We start from the raw sequence: 15,274 nt of genomic DNA, 5'->3' as shown, positions 1-15,274 counted from the left end.
AGATGACTTTTTTGCTACCTGAGTTTATTTACCTTAAACACAGTTTCAGAGTTCAGGGCTTAAACTCTAAAATGTCTAAGCCACACAAAGTAGAAACAAAACAAAACATGAAACTGCATTGATGATACAATTTGATGCAATGACTGCCTTACCTGTGTTGTTGCGGTAGGGCCCTGAGTCTGGGCCCTGGCTCTGGCTAAGGCTTCTCATGGGGCCCTTGTTGTGATAGACACGTTCTTCATAGATCGGATCTATGTGGTGCTCTGGGGACCCCAGAGGCCGAAGGGGCTCTTGACTATGCTGACTACTGTAGGAGCCACGAGAACCTAGAGTGAAGAAAGAGGAAGAAAAAGATGTGAGTACAACACAGTGAAAAAGGAACGACAAAGTGAAAGGTAGAAAATGAGGAAAGAAGACGAGCAGGTTAGAAACAAAAAGGATGGAGAGGGTTGAGTAAGAAGTATTTGACATGTGAAAAGAGCGGTAAAATAAAGACATAAATGTGCATATGGTATTTAAACGAAATAAATAAAGAAGCTTATGCGGCAACAAGTCTATTTGAATTTTAGAACTGTCCATTGCCATTCTTCACCTACGCTGATGTAGACTAGTGTTGTGGGATAATTAGGACGCTGTACACAAAGTCGTTCTGAGCAACTAAGGGTTTGGTAGTGTGTGTGTTCGTCTGTCTGCGTTTGTACGACTGGTAAGGAAGTGAGAGAGTTATAGTTCAAGCAAATCAAAAGCAGAGAAAAAAATAGAGACATATGCAGCAACAAATGAGATAAGAAGAAATATACAGATTGAGAGAGACAGAAAACAGGGAGTGATGCCTCTGCATTTAATTTTTTTAATCTCCATGGAACACATTGCTGTTCGGCAGCTATAAAATAATGAGATGCAATCCCCCCCCCCCCCCCCCCCCTCCTTCCCCCTCTCTCCTTTGCTCTGTGTTTGGCAGGAGTCCCACAGAAAAAAACATGGCAAGGAGACATTGACAGCAGGCATTTGTTCATTACACAGCAGAACAAATGTAAGGCAAGGGGCCTCCCAATGAAGACAAGGAGACCCAAAACTAAAATTAGGCAAGGGTAGAAAAGTAGTAAAGTGGGGGAATATGAAGACAAGTCAGGAGGGTTTGGGGGACATGGTGTGAGATAGAAATAAAAAGACATAAATAGTCATACATACACATAGAAAGCTATGAGTGACTGAGATGGTCCAGTGGAGCTAATGTCATATCGCGTGCCAAGAAAGTTACACGGGATGACGGGCCAGTGCACGAAGATTCAAACCTCCGTGTGAATCCATCATCAATTTAACACAGTCAAATACCTCAATCTCTCAGGTTATATCAGAAATCAATGCATATTAATAGACTTTGCCATCTAAATAGGATTAAATATATGCACACCGAAGAATGAACAACAACCAATTATCCTATTTCTTTACTATTATGGCAGATGATAAACCGCTGTTGCACCTCAACTCTGTCCTTCTTTCAGCTGTGTGGTTATCTGACTGGCCTGTTAACCTCCCAAGCCTATGAAAGGTTGGCTGCATCCCTTCATACTCTACTGGCCAGCTGTAGCCAGATGGTGAACTCAAACAGCAAGAGGACAAGGGTGTCAGCATAAGGGGAGAAAAAAGAATAATAGATACTGGAAGAACAGATATTAGAGCTGCCTTGGACCCCAGGTAAAAATACAGTGAATTTTACAGGACTGAAAGACAATATGAGAATATGCATGAAAGAGTACTAATTAGAGTCATGGACACACCCATTAACAGCATGACTCATTCGAGCTCTTTCGCTTCCTCTAGTGCCTTTCATCTTTGAAGTCTTGGTGAGTTGGTTTTATTTCATTATACATTTACTCTTTGGCTCACGGGGGCCCACTCATGGAAGTACTGACCTCTTTCTTTAAAGAGGAAGAGGAACTTTAAGACAAAAATGACAGGCTGATGTAGAGAGTGAGAGAGAGAGATCCCCTCATATGATGTTTTATTCAGTAAAATATTTAAAATGAATAACAACATGCCAAACCCAACTCTGGCTCCTTGGTGAATTACAGTCCTGCCTGTTTAGTAAAAAATAGAGCAAACTACATTTTTACCTACAAAAATATAGCAAAGAGCTGCTCATTCACCTGTATATGGAAATTCCACCAAGAATGGTAGTATAGTTCTCAACGGCAGATTTAATATTAAAGATGACTGTTGCAACAATTTTTCTGAGAAGCATAAATTAAAAAATAGAACAAGACTATATTGAATTTCCACAGCTTTGAGTTTCTAATGTTAACCAGCAACTATTTTCAGTGCCAATAAAGCTCCGCATCAAACCACACATTATATATTGTATGCTGCATATATTATCCTGCATTGCTACCATGGCAATATTTAGACCCAGTGAACTATATCACACCAGCCCTTCATACAAAAAGCACAGACAGTAAACGTCTTTTTTAGGCAATTTCTGTTGTACGCAGCTTAACTCTGGCATAGAGTAGGAGCTGTGAAGCTGCTAAGTACCTCTCCAAACATGCTACTCAGATGAACTCTACTGTGCTTTTCCTAGGAGCACATCATCCACTGCGATAAGCCATTTTCTGAGTAACACTATCTACACACAATTCATGCTTGGTAGGATTTTGAAAATGTGGTAACTATCAGACCTTACAGGTGAAATAAAACATAGTGCATTGCCAGCATGAATTGCCATTAAATTGCCCTCATGCAATCAACGACAATCTGGTAGTCTATGCACATGATAGCAAATTGTGTTAATTTTATTTCCCCAGTCCACTCCTGCTCACGTCTTTCTTTTCTACTCCATTTAAAGCCTTCAGGAGACATGAAACCTGAGGCAATGCGTCAAGATCACAGTTGCACCCTCAGGGTAAACCATGAAGGTCATGTTACTATCACCGTAGCTCTAAGTTTAAAGAACTGATCAATTAAACTTACTCCGTGTAGCATGGTTCAATCAATATTCATCTATTTTATTTTTTATGTTTCATTTTTTTGATGAAAAAAAATCAAAATACACACAAGAAAAAATGTCCATGGCAAAGGATGCTCTAGCAGAGTCACCAAGAACAACCTTTTCCTTACTTCGCTCACAGTTACAATTAAACTACAAAATGTCCTTTCTGACAGTAAGAAGAAAAAAACACAGCAGATCAAGAAGAAGATAAATCATTTCCTAGTGTATTGAAAGCAATGTCAATATTTATAGGCCTATAGTTGGGTCTATAGATATTTGGACACCGGTTTTAGTACATGTAACCCTGGGAAACGCCAAACAGATTGTATCTTAATGTAAATCCATTTGGTACTTTTAAGAACTGGCTGCACTAAGATCAGTGTCCTTCCCTACACCCAGCTATTGGACATGCATATTGGAAGACATAATTAGGAATTTTAATAATTTTAAGTCATTCTTAAAGCAGGTACACAGCTGTGAGTGGAATAGCTCATAATTCTCAAATATAACTGCTGATAGCATAGTATATTCATTCTAAAGTTTAAACTTTCTAACGGGCAGCCTCAGAGACACTGATGCCTCCTTTGAAGTATAGCCTGAGATATCAACCACAGCACAGCGATGTGCTTTTTCATAGAGCAGCTAATTCAATAGATTTAAACATAGCAATTGACATTTCTAAGAACAGCAGTGTGATGCAATGAAATGTAACAATTAGACTACAAATGCACCACTGATACGAGATACTACATCTGCAGCACAAACAGACAATCGAAGATACACTGTGAGCGATTTACTTATATCTCCTTAGTATTCATAGTATGCTTAGTTTAATACGGATAACATATTTTGGAGGGTTTATGTTTTGTGCAAGCACATGAAACTATACACGACAATGCATGAATGTGTCAACCCCCACCTGCCAGACTTCCAGGTCTCTGCAGTGTAGCAGTAGCGTAGAGTTCGTGGGAGATCTTGTACTGGTCAGAAGCGTGATGAGCTGCCAGTCGTTTGGGAGACAGAGTTGCATAGCTCCCTATGCCTGAACTCATCTGCAGAGACGAGAGTTGCTGGATTGAATAGTTAAGAATACCGAGTGTGGCAGCCAAATATGTAACAGCGGGCATGGCTTGTGTTTCAGTTTGATTGGTGTGGATAAAAAGTTTTTAAGTTTCCATTGCTAAATTAGTTTTGTTCGAATGCAAAACATTTGGAAAAGGGTGTATAAATGCAAATGTCCAATCATTTTAGAGTCAAGGATGTAATTTACACAGAAATCTAAATATCTAACTAAAAATAATTGCCCTGCAGCTGCCCTGTGTTATTATTTCTGTGACCAAACATCTGGTAGAATGTAAATAATATAATAGTAACACCAGCCATGTGGTTTTAATGCACTGTATAACTACACAGTGTCATAAAATTACACTTACAACAAATAACACAACTAACAATTACACATCTGTTCAATCGTTTAGAAAAACATAATCACTACTGTAGAATCAGTTAAACTGTAATGTAAATGTATAACAATAATATAATATGTACAAAATGGATACAATAACTAAATTCCTCCAAGCAATCTGTGATTACAGCCACTGTGAAAGAGGTGAGGAGAAAGCTAACCCAGCTTTAACCTTATGTACATACAAACTGGATATGACACATTCCCACAATTAAAATAATAAGTATTTTTATGCATTAGTGTGAGACACCATTCAGTTATATAGCACTTGTCTAAAGTCCTTTCACTTCGCAGAAGTGAATTTATATTCCACTAAGCGCAGTTGCATTTGCATTTGCATTCATTATAATATTGTATAACCCGTGGTAATTTTAATGGACTTTAAATGTATGCTTCACATAAAAATCTTCTCATTTTATAGTCTATTATCACAAAATACATTTCCTTTCTGTGTGTGTCCACATTGTATAGCTGTTGAATGATCTACCTGGTGAAGAGGGGAAGATGTGGAGCTGGCCCCTCCCCCTCCTGCTGTGGAATTAGGTGGAGATGCCACCCTCAGGGGGGAACCGCCCCCTCCTGCTGTTGTCACAGCAACTGTGGTGCTGAAAGACAAATGAACAAAGTAGCATCATTTATTTGCATATATATATATATTAAAAAAATTCAAACAACTGATTGCTCTTCATGTTTAAGAACAATCATTTGTCATGTGTCATGTACAGGATATGTTTTTATATGCTGGCATAAAGAAGCTGACAATCAACTTACAAGACTTAAGTTTAACTTTTATATTCTTTTCTGTTTTTTTATTCTATTGCAAACCATCATGTGTTTAGCTTATTCTCAAGCTATTTTTCAAGCCTTTTCATTATTCTAATACGGACTGTATGTCAGTATTAGCAGCAGTATATGCTCTCTACCTGTATGATTTGGCCAATCGATTAGCAGGAGACTGTTTGGGAGAGGAGGAAGAAGAGGAAGGCAGCCGCTGAGTGGTAGCGTATCCTTGTGCATCAGAGGCTGATCCCAGACGTTGAAGTTTACTGGGGGAACCGGACCCTGAGCCTCCCCCTCCTGACAGAGGGGAACCCTGGGCAGGTAAGGTGGCACTGGAGTAGTAGATACCTTGGAAAAAAGTGGAGGGAAAACACTTTAATGAACATGTAAATGTTACAGAATGACAGTGAAATGTGATCAGCCTGATAATAATAATGTGAAATAGATTTAAAGTGGGTTTTAAAAAGCTGGAGATTTCCTGTGGCTGATAACTTGGTAATATGCAAAAAATTTTTTATAAAAGCAAAACACTGGCACAAAGGTCAAAATTTAGATTTTATTTTAAGTGCATCAGTGACACTTTACTTAAAAAAGCTGTTTGCATATATACTGTAATGCTTAGAATTTTAGATTCATACGCATTCACAGACATTTGCCTGGATATGAGCACACTGGGTATCATTATCAGTGAGTGATCAGTTTTAACAATTAAAAAAAGACTAAGTGAGGATTGCAAATAAATAACCCATAACTCTGAACCCAGATCAAGGATGCACTAATAATATAATAAAGCTATTCATACTGCACGTTCTAAAAATATTCTCTTAGTATCATATTTTTGGTTTCTTGGTTGTTGGTCAGTGTCTCCATATGTCATTTGACATATCAACTGTATGTCAGGCCTTCTCATATTATTACATGCAAAGCAATTGGAGATGTGATCAGGCTTACCTGACCCCGGCCCAGTCTGTGATTGTTGCTGCTGGGCTGCACGGCTTGATGTCACCTGAGGGGTTGTGAGGGGAGACAGAGCAACTGAAGATTAGCATGACAGGGAGGTGATTAGTTTGGGAGGATAAACTTGAGAAGAGTTGAAGGGAGAGACGGGGTTAAGAAAATAAATGGGATGAAACGGAATAAAGAGTAGTGTTCATGAAAAAAAAACTTTTATGCACAATGAGTTCAGTCGAGCCTTTGAGGGTTCTTGAATGAACCTAGGGAGCGCTAGTAATGAAATCCCCACAGAACACAGAGGGATGACAAAAAAGACGCACAGAAGCCGACAACGAAGTCCTCTGAGCTCAGCTCACTGAAATCACTTCTTGTAAAGCCTTGTCACACCATCTATTAAAGGTAGAAAAAGTTATGTAGTCAACTGTATAGTCATATTTTATTATCTACAATCCGTTATATTAAAATCCCGATGTTCACAAACAATTAACACAACTAAATCTATTATTATAAACTAGTTCATGTTTAACATCTATTTACAAGGCAATTTTTAATGAGAACAGTGGACCTACAGCTTGGATGGCAATATGCAGTGAATTCCCAACAGATAAAAAAGGTATGTGAGTCAAAGACAGAATATGAAAAGCCTTTTTACTCCACAAAATAGGCTGGTCTATCCATATATATTCCCCTTATTCTCCCGAGACAGTAAAGGGAGCATATGTCAGACCTTGCTGAGCCTTATATAGCCCTGTGTGTAAGTTTGAGCTGTAAAGGTGATTCAGATCCATTATTACTAGACTGACACGGCTTCAGATGTAGAAAGCCATATTATGCAATCATGCAGTTACTGAGTCACCTTGGAGGATTCTCAGTACTGTCTATACAGTAGTTTGGCTCAGACAATCTGAGTAACTGAGTAATATATAGATGCATATCTGAAAAGAGAGATACAAAATGTATATAAATATATATTTACATTTAAATGAAAATGCATTACTAGACATTAATGTATTCTGCTAGTCCTTAGAATATTTACTTTGTCTGTTATATTTTACTGAACAGCAAAAAGACACTAAAATGCATGCAGTTAACACATGTTCTGATCATTTGATAACCAGTAGCTCACAATAGCTGAACACACTCTGGAGCTGTGTTTGTATTGAGTTGTGCTGTTTGTATTTGCAGCTGCAAAATTGTGCAGAGAAACAAAACAAAACAAACAAAAAAAAGCCCACTTGCTTTCTCAGCATATCTACCACAAATAAATGTAGCAGCAAGCACCAGCGTGCAATCTCCCTTTTGTTTCCAGTGGCTGTCTGGGTCTCTGGTTATTTTCCTGCTTTGTGATAAGGGCGTGTATCTATTGAGGACAACGTTTGAAAAGGGGTTGTGAAATTTACAGTATAATTGGCTGGGGGGGATCTTAGAAAAAAAATACCTGATGTACAGTTTATGGAAGAAAACAGGCAGAAAAGCAAGCAGGTGACACACAGAGTGAAAGAACGTATAATTGGTAAAATGAGGATTGCACTCTGCAGTAGTTTGTATCAACATGTGTCTTTCTACATATTACTGGATAAATATGGAATGCCATGGCGCTGGCAGGATGGAGCAGTTGTTCCTGCAGCTCCATCCTCTTCCTAAAAATAACATTTTTAGGAGTTGCAGATTTGCTATTTAAACTTAGTAGAAGAGTTGTGCACAGTTGTGCAAGTGGTCAAAATGGGTCTTCCAGTGATTCAAATGTAGAGTGCTGGAGCACTGGAACTCCGACACAGGGAGTCAACCTACAGCACCCAAAGCCAAATCTGATATGAATTCTAATAGATGGGGCTGAAAATTTTTCCCCCACCTAATATATATTATCTCCTTCTAAAACATAGAATATTTGTCCTTCATTATGGAAATAATGTTTTTTTCTAAAGAAAACTTGATATTGTGGCAGGCAGGAAAGTAAGCAGGTGACACACAGAGTAAAAGAACATATAATTAACATTTGTAAATAACTTAACAAATGTCTCTAAAATTGAAGATTTCATGGGTTAAATAAATATATGAATAAAATGTTGTGTTTATTTGTACCTCTAAAGCTTTCCAACGATGAATTACTAAAAGTACTGTAGAGGTCCTTGGTGTTAGTTTAGCAGATTATGAAACCAAGTGAATGACTTAAAGCTTATGAGATAAAGGGAAGAGCTCCTGTTAATGGTGGCTAATAGACTATGTTCAACACTACAGATGTGCTACAATGATCAAGACACAAAGTGAGGCCTAAAGAGTGTACGAATGAGTAAATAAATCAATGGGTGAATAAATAATGAGTAAAAGATGAATTGTTGGCTGAGGTAACAAACAGACAGAAAGCCTGACACACACTGCGAGGGAGAGCACTTTCTCGATCTCACTCCGTGTCATCTTGCAGTGCTGTTCTTTTTCTCCTCCAGTAAAACATTGGGATGTTTGAGGTGCCATGTATCCATGAATTATTAAAACCTGGCCTCTCAGGGTTATAAATATCCTACAAAAAGAGCAGCAACATGCTAGACCTTTTACTTTCTCTCCCTCCTTCAGATAGTCACCATGCATCCATGTAAAGGAATGCAGCCCCTGCGTGCACACACACATACCCAAGCGCACGCGAATGGAAGAAGATCAACAAAAACATACATGTACTACCCATGCATGCAAGCTGCACCTGCCTATCTAGCAGCACTGGCATGCATACAGCTATTCATGAGCAGCAAGCTCTGTTGACAGCACTAGCCCCATTACACTGACAAGCCAAAAACATCAGAGGGGAGGATACACACACAGAGAGATACACACTCGCTCACATGGACAGAGATGGTGAGCAGAGAGGACAGGGAAGGAAGATGAGAGGAGGGGAAAAGAGGACAAGGAACACTGTAGAAAGAGTAAACATTCCTTTTTTCCTAATCTGTCCATCCATCTATATCCCAGCCTATCAGTGTTTCTCTCTGTCTTTTCCTCCTGTTTCTTATTTATTAAGGCAAGGCATCTAAGCTTTATCTGAAACTAGCTTTGGTGTGACTGCAGGGGATGTGAATAAATATATTTACAAAAAACACTTCCTACATCATTTTCTTTCATAAGACACATGAACATAAAATAACAAACCACAGAAATGCATGTGCAAACTGACAGAGCAGAAAGCAGATACCAATTTACCTTTAGTACAAAATTCTGCCCAAAGACTCAGAAACATACCAAAAGCCATTCACGACAAAGTACGACTATTGTCAACTAATTATCGAGTTTAAAATGATTCATTTAAACTATTTGATCTCATTTTGTATTCATAATTATCTGTCATAAATGGAAGATTTATACCAGACGCTGGCTGCTTCACTGATTAAGTAGATCAGTGGGTTTCTGTTTCATACAACATGTGTGTGTGTGTGTGTGTGTTTGCAGTAATACTTAATACTGATATGTTAAGAATATGGAAATTCAAAATAATTGGCAGCTGCAGGCTAGAAAGTAATTTGATAGATTTTCTCTCTATCAGCACACTGCTGTGGTTAATGTCTTTGTATCCATGTAGCTTTATTTTAAGTCTTTATAAACAAGACACTTGCAGAGATTTCTCTGTGTGTATTTAATTGTACCCCAATTTGGGTCTGTGAGCATCTCATAACCTGTGTTCTTCTAAACAACTTGCCTATGTCTATCATCACCTTCACACTAGAGACAAAATGCAATGGGCAGCTTGAAAAGGCAGAACTGGACTAAAGCACTTCAGCGGGGCTAATGAAATAGGATTCTGTACAAATATGCACTTCTACCCTGATCAAATAGACTCAGTTATGGTGTCAAACAAATTCACATTTGCTAAGAGCACTGAGAGCCAGAGTTACATGTAGCTGGATAAGCGCTATGCAACACAGTGCCTAAAAAAAGCCAGTAAAGCCAGTAGAGGAAAATGAAGGGCAATGTTCGCAGAGTCTCTGAAAGAAAAAATTGGAGCGACAAGAAATCCGAAGACCAGCACCTCTCAACACTACAAGTACTTACAAGTTTGCATAAGCAAATGGTTTTAATGCAGCTTTACTAATAAACTGAGGAAAACACACTTCTAATTAGTCACCGTCCAAGCCAAAATCCATACTAAAATGTTGCGACCACCAGCCTCCTAGACAAATGGAAAGTTTCTCACAACACACATTGTGGTTTGCAAAGATAGCCAGTGACAGAATTGCTCTCGGTTTTGTTCTCATCAACACTTATACGCTCAATATTCTCTTTGTTCAAAAGTATTTCCCACCTGGTTGTAGCTGTGCACAGCTCCTCCAACTTGCCCGCTGCGCTGAGGAGTTGCTGCAGAGATGCTGTCGCTTAGGGCGAGGGTCTGGTTGCTATGGTAGCTGGCAGAGTACTGGAGCGAAGCCTCCGGGGTGGAGTTGAGCTGCAAGGAACTCTGGGAAAGAAGAGCCGGTCCTACCAATTGAGACAGAGGTGGCGTATGGTTGTATAGAAAGGGGGTTGAGTTGAGTTTGTGACAGAGCAAGTGAGAGCGTGAGAGAGACAGATTAAGAGTGAGAAAGAGAGGGGGTGTGAAATAGGGAAAAGAGAGAGAGAGCAAGCAGCAATTTAGAGCAGATAGTGCAGCAGTGCAGCACTCCGTGAGTTGGAGATAGCATACATAATTTATTAGCAGAGGAAGACCGAAACAGAGGAACAGAAAGAACTGGAGGAGAAGGAGGAGGAGCAGGGAGATAGAGAGGATGAGAGGAGGAGGAGGAGGGCTGAAAAGAAAAAAGTTGTAATAGACGGAACACCTTGTTGGCTTAAAAAAAACTTTACTCAAGGCGGACCATGATGGTCTGGTCTGGAATTAATTAGAAACATTATTTTATTTTTCCAGTAGTTAACTGAGCTTTGAAAAACAATGAAATTTGGCTTCAAACACCTAAAATGCCAAACCATCTTCCAAAGGGTTAAAACAAAAGACTACGTCGACCACAATGACTTTTGTTACACGCACACAAATTCACCGTCTGCTTCAGAGCATCACTACTTCAACCACCCGATGAAGTCGCTGCTGTGTCATCAGATAATAATCCCTTCTCTCTGATTCCGATGCTGTGCACATAAAGCTGATATTGATCCAAGCTAAGAACATCATAAGGCAGTTTTTTAGATGGACTATCTTCTTAAATGTCTATGAAATGATGTGGTGAACCAAACGGAGTGGTTACAAGCTACAAGCCAGTCGGCGGTGAGTGCGTAGAGGTTAGGTTTTCCATATATGTGTTTACGTGTGCTCTATTAAGAAGTAATTAGGTTCCTCACATATTCATGATATGGCAAATAAATAATTCATTAAGATGCTTAACATTCATTAAGTCAAATAACATGTATGTTGCCACTGTAGGTTAGAGATGCCAGACATTGCTTAGTTGCTGCTTAGTGACCGAGCTGGTAGAGGTAATATTTATTTTTTATTTTTTAATGCAAATAAATATCCAGTATGCACACTAATACTGTATCTTAGTGGATATAAACATATCCAATCTTTTTTTAAAAAAAACAAACAAACAGCCCCATCGAACCAGCATATACAAATCATCCCATCAACATAGAACTAAGTAAAGATTCTGATGAACAGGGTTAAAGAATGTGGGGATTTCTTTCTGTTTCTCTCTCCCAATTTCAAAAGTTGAACCATCATGGATATGTCCTAATAAAGCCTACAATAAGTGTTTTCCCCTGAGCTTACTGACTCGTTAGTTTCTTTTCTCACTTTAAAGAACAATGGCCCGTTACTATTCTTCTCCTATATCTATTTGCTTGCTCACTCCATCTCTTGTGCTCGCTCTCTTCTCCCTGAATCCTTCCCTCCCTGTGAGCCTCTGTGCTGTGAACCAAGATCAACTCCTCTGCTTCTCGCCTTCACAAAAGACTTGCCTTTTCTCATCTTGATTCATCCCTCGCTTTTTATGAATTATTAAACAGCACTTTGTGTTACGCAGTTTGAGTGGGAGCTCCCAAACTCATCATCCCTCAGCCTTGGCGTGTGTTACATCGTGTGTGTTACGTGACAAAAAAAATGCATATGGTTGTTTCGATGTTCAAACATGTGTTGAGAAATTTGTTTTTGCTGGATGGTCAGAAAATAGCAAAGTTGACTGATTATGAAGTAGCTAATAAGGGCTTATTAAGGGCGTGGTATGCTTGCGCACATGTGACATTAAATGTGCAAATGCCTAATACGAGTGAGTGTATAGTAGCATATGCATGTGTGAGTAACAGTGGGTAAAATGAAAAACACAGGTTGTAGGGATCTAAATTCTTTTGTGTCAGTATTGACTCTCGTCTCTGTTTTGTTATGGAAATGTAAGTTCGACTGTGCTGATATAAATATTTCAAAAGCTCAGTCAAATTATGAGCATCGTATTCTTACTGCAGTGTATGAAATACTCACTCATGTGCACCTGACATACACACAAAAGGGTCATTAAAGATTTTAGGAATGCTGGATTTAAAATCGCAATAAAAACCTGAACATTACTTTTTTTAAAAAAAAAAGAATTAGCGCGTCTGTGTACAGTTACTTATGAGTTGTGCTGCTCTGTGCTGACACTTGTGTTCACCGACAAAAAGCCTGTTTAGTAGAACCTTCTGGCGAAGACAGCAACATTTCACTACAGTACGTATTTACTGCTTAGCTATTTGCAGCACTCTTTTTTGGGGAAAAATCACACACACCTATTGAAAGATATCCACAGCCACATTGTTAAGCTTGTGGTAGAAGCCCATTTGCAAAATGGGAAAAACAGCTGGGTGTGGGACACCCATAACAAGAGTGCTCACAATGAGAGAGCCATCTATTTGGACAGGGACTTGGGCGCTACAGGGTACAAAAACGGTAAGGATCTAATGATCTGGCACGTCTTGTAGCTGTTCGGCATATGCTTAAACAGATAATCCATATCATATTAAAGCAAACCAGCAATTATAGTAAATATACCAAAAATAGCTTATCGTGTCCAACTTTTGGCCAGACATGCCTCTTTGTGTGGATGTGTGTGTGTGTGCAAAACATTACATTGTTGTTCCACACTACCTAGCCCACTCTATCAGTTCCAGAAACCACATGCATTGCAAGATGTAACATGTAAGCCGACACACAGAAATTCACTGTGTATCACCCCTCATAGTGTGAGTTCTAAAATGCCATCCATTACTACAATATCAACTATCAAAAAGGTCAGCAGGCAATAAGTGAAATGGGAATGCAGTGTTCCAAAACCAATGACCTGCAAAGAAAATGCCAAGCACATTTAGCATGACCTTATACACGGGCTGCCTCTCAATCATTGTTTGAATTTCTTTATCAGAATCCAAGGTCCACAGGCATTTGGGACAGTTCCTTGTACAAATTAAGAGAGCAATATGCTGCGTGTGTTCCTTAAATCGACTTAAAACGATTTGCTTTAGAGCAAATAATCAATGAGGATCTTGAATGCCAAACTGCAGATAATTTTAGAAAATGTATTTTTCATTGCATTTCAACTCAAAAATCTGGAATAAAGCTCAAGCTGTTTGCTGTGAGCAGAGGTCAGAGCTGTAATCATAGCAAAAATTAAATCTTAACAATAGGATTTGTGGCAATTATTCCACTTATCCAATGGGTGAGGGATAATTTTCCTCCGTTAATAAACAACAGTTAACAAGTATTGGCTACCATTATGCTCACATATTTAAACTAACTACTGCTGCACTCTGTGAAGACTATCGCCACGTTTTAAGCACTGACTGTACAAACCAATTAAATGTGTTGTTTGGAAACAGTAACATGAATTTTGGTTTTGTGGCTTAAGTGCCTGTCAGGATTAGATTAGATTTTGATCAAGTACTTGTTCAAATTTAAAAAAAATAAATAAATATGTGGGTAATATAAAAAATTGAACCTGAAATGATATTTTGTATGCATTTTTATACTCTTAGACTGAAATATTTTGTTTGAGTGGCATTTCTGCTAGAGTTGACTCTTGACCATAGCATAAAATAGACTAAAATAAGTATAATTTAAACAGACACCAAACATTTGAAACTATTTCCCCCTCACACACACACGCACACATACACACACGATGATAGTGGCAAGTATACTTACGTTCTCCACTGTCTAGTATTCCTGATTCCTGAAGGGAGCGAATGCAGGAATCCACCAACTCCAGACCTGTTGTCAACTCATCCTCAATATCTTTCTGTCCATCAGCTGTGGGAGAGAAAAATGATGAGGAGCACATACAGGAGCAAAGACTGTGAGAAAGAGGGAGGTACGGGAAAGAGAGTATGAGGCAGAGAGATGAGATCTTTCTGGGCAGTAACCCCAATCCTTTCCTCTCACAGTGTGTAAAGCCTTACGCATTGTGACTTGGTTATGAGCCGTGGGACATTTTGATTATATGCTGGTAAAGGGCCCTGATAAGTCTGCCCTGGGAGCTGCCAAGCTGGAAATGAAGTTGCTGTTATAAAAGTGAATTTGATGCACTGGTAAGTATGTGTAAGTGCATTTGGGAATATGTATGTTGTTGTGTGTAGTGAAAATGTTTGATTTTATTTATTTATGTTTTTTAAACATATGGGGTAACACTGTTCTCCCAGGCTAGCTGTGGGTTAAAAAGGTGATACATGTTTGCAGGTGTGACTTCACTGATCGTCGGGATCCTGCAATAATCTATTTAGCTATCACAACTACCAAATCTCAATGATTTTGACTATGGCATACATGATTCCTCTAAAAACTAACACACAAGTTTCATGCATGTCTGAGACGTTAAAGTCAAAGTCACATTTAATTATATAGCACATTTAAAACAACAACTGCTGACCAAAGTGCTGTACATTTAAAATAATCAGTAAGTGAGGGTGACAAAATTTAAGAAAAGAAGCATAAAATGAAAAGATTTGAGTAAGAAATAAGGAAAAAATAACGTAATAATGAATTACCTTGAGAGTTCCAGCGAAATTGCTCATCTGAAGAACTGCAAGAGAAAGGATGTGGTTACCATGACGAATAAAAAGGGCAATAGCAAAAAAAGTAAAGTTTTGGTTAA

At 38.7% G+C, this 15,274-nt stretch overlaps 1 protein-coding gene across 4 annotated transcripts in view; it reads right to left on the bottom strand.

The window, feature by feature from the left end:
* Window positions 1–15,274, bottom strand: part of ctnnd2a (catenin (cadherin-associated protein), delta 2a) — a 253,658-nt gene that overhangs the window by 122,090 nt on the left and 116,294 nt on the right. For all 4 annotated transcript variants that reach the window (XM_087846074.1, XM_087846077.1, XM_087846075.1 and 1 more), the window contains 8 exons: window positions 15,168–15,202; window positions 14,329–14,433; window positions 10,474–10,646; window positions 6,186–6,240; window positions 5,378–5,582; window positions 4,942–5,059; window positions 3,909–4,041; window positions 153–326 (listed from right to left, as the gene is read on the bottom strand). In XM_087846074.1, the coding sequence (XP_087702200.1) occupies window positions 153–326; window positions 3,909–4,041; window positions 4,942–5,059; window positions 5,378–5,582; window positions 6,186–6,240; window positions 10,474–10,646; window positions 14,329–14,433; window positions 15,168–15,202 (998 nt within the window). The remainder of the gene's footprint in view (window positions 1–152; window positions 327–3,908; window positions 4,042–4,941; window positions 5,060–5,377; window positions 5,583–6,185; window positions 6,241–10,473; window positions 10,647–14,328; window positions 14,434–15,167; window positions 15,203–15,274) is intronic.

The sequence above is a fragment of the Neolamprologus brichardi genome, chromosome 9, assembly GCF_056152115.1.
Source record: "Neolamprologus brichardi isolate AB-2024 chromosome 9, ASM5615211v1, whole genome shotgun sequence".
In the NCBI taxonomy this organism is placed as follows: Eukaryota; Metazoa; Chordata; class Actinopteri; order Cichliformes; family Cichlidae; genus Neolamprologus; species Neolamprologus brichardi.
This window is presented reverse-complemented; position numbering and strand designations above follow the sequence as displayed.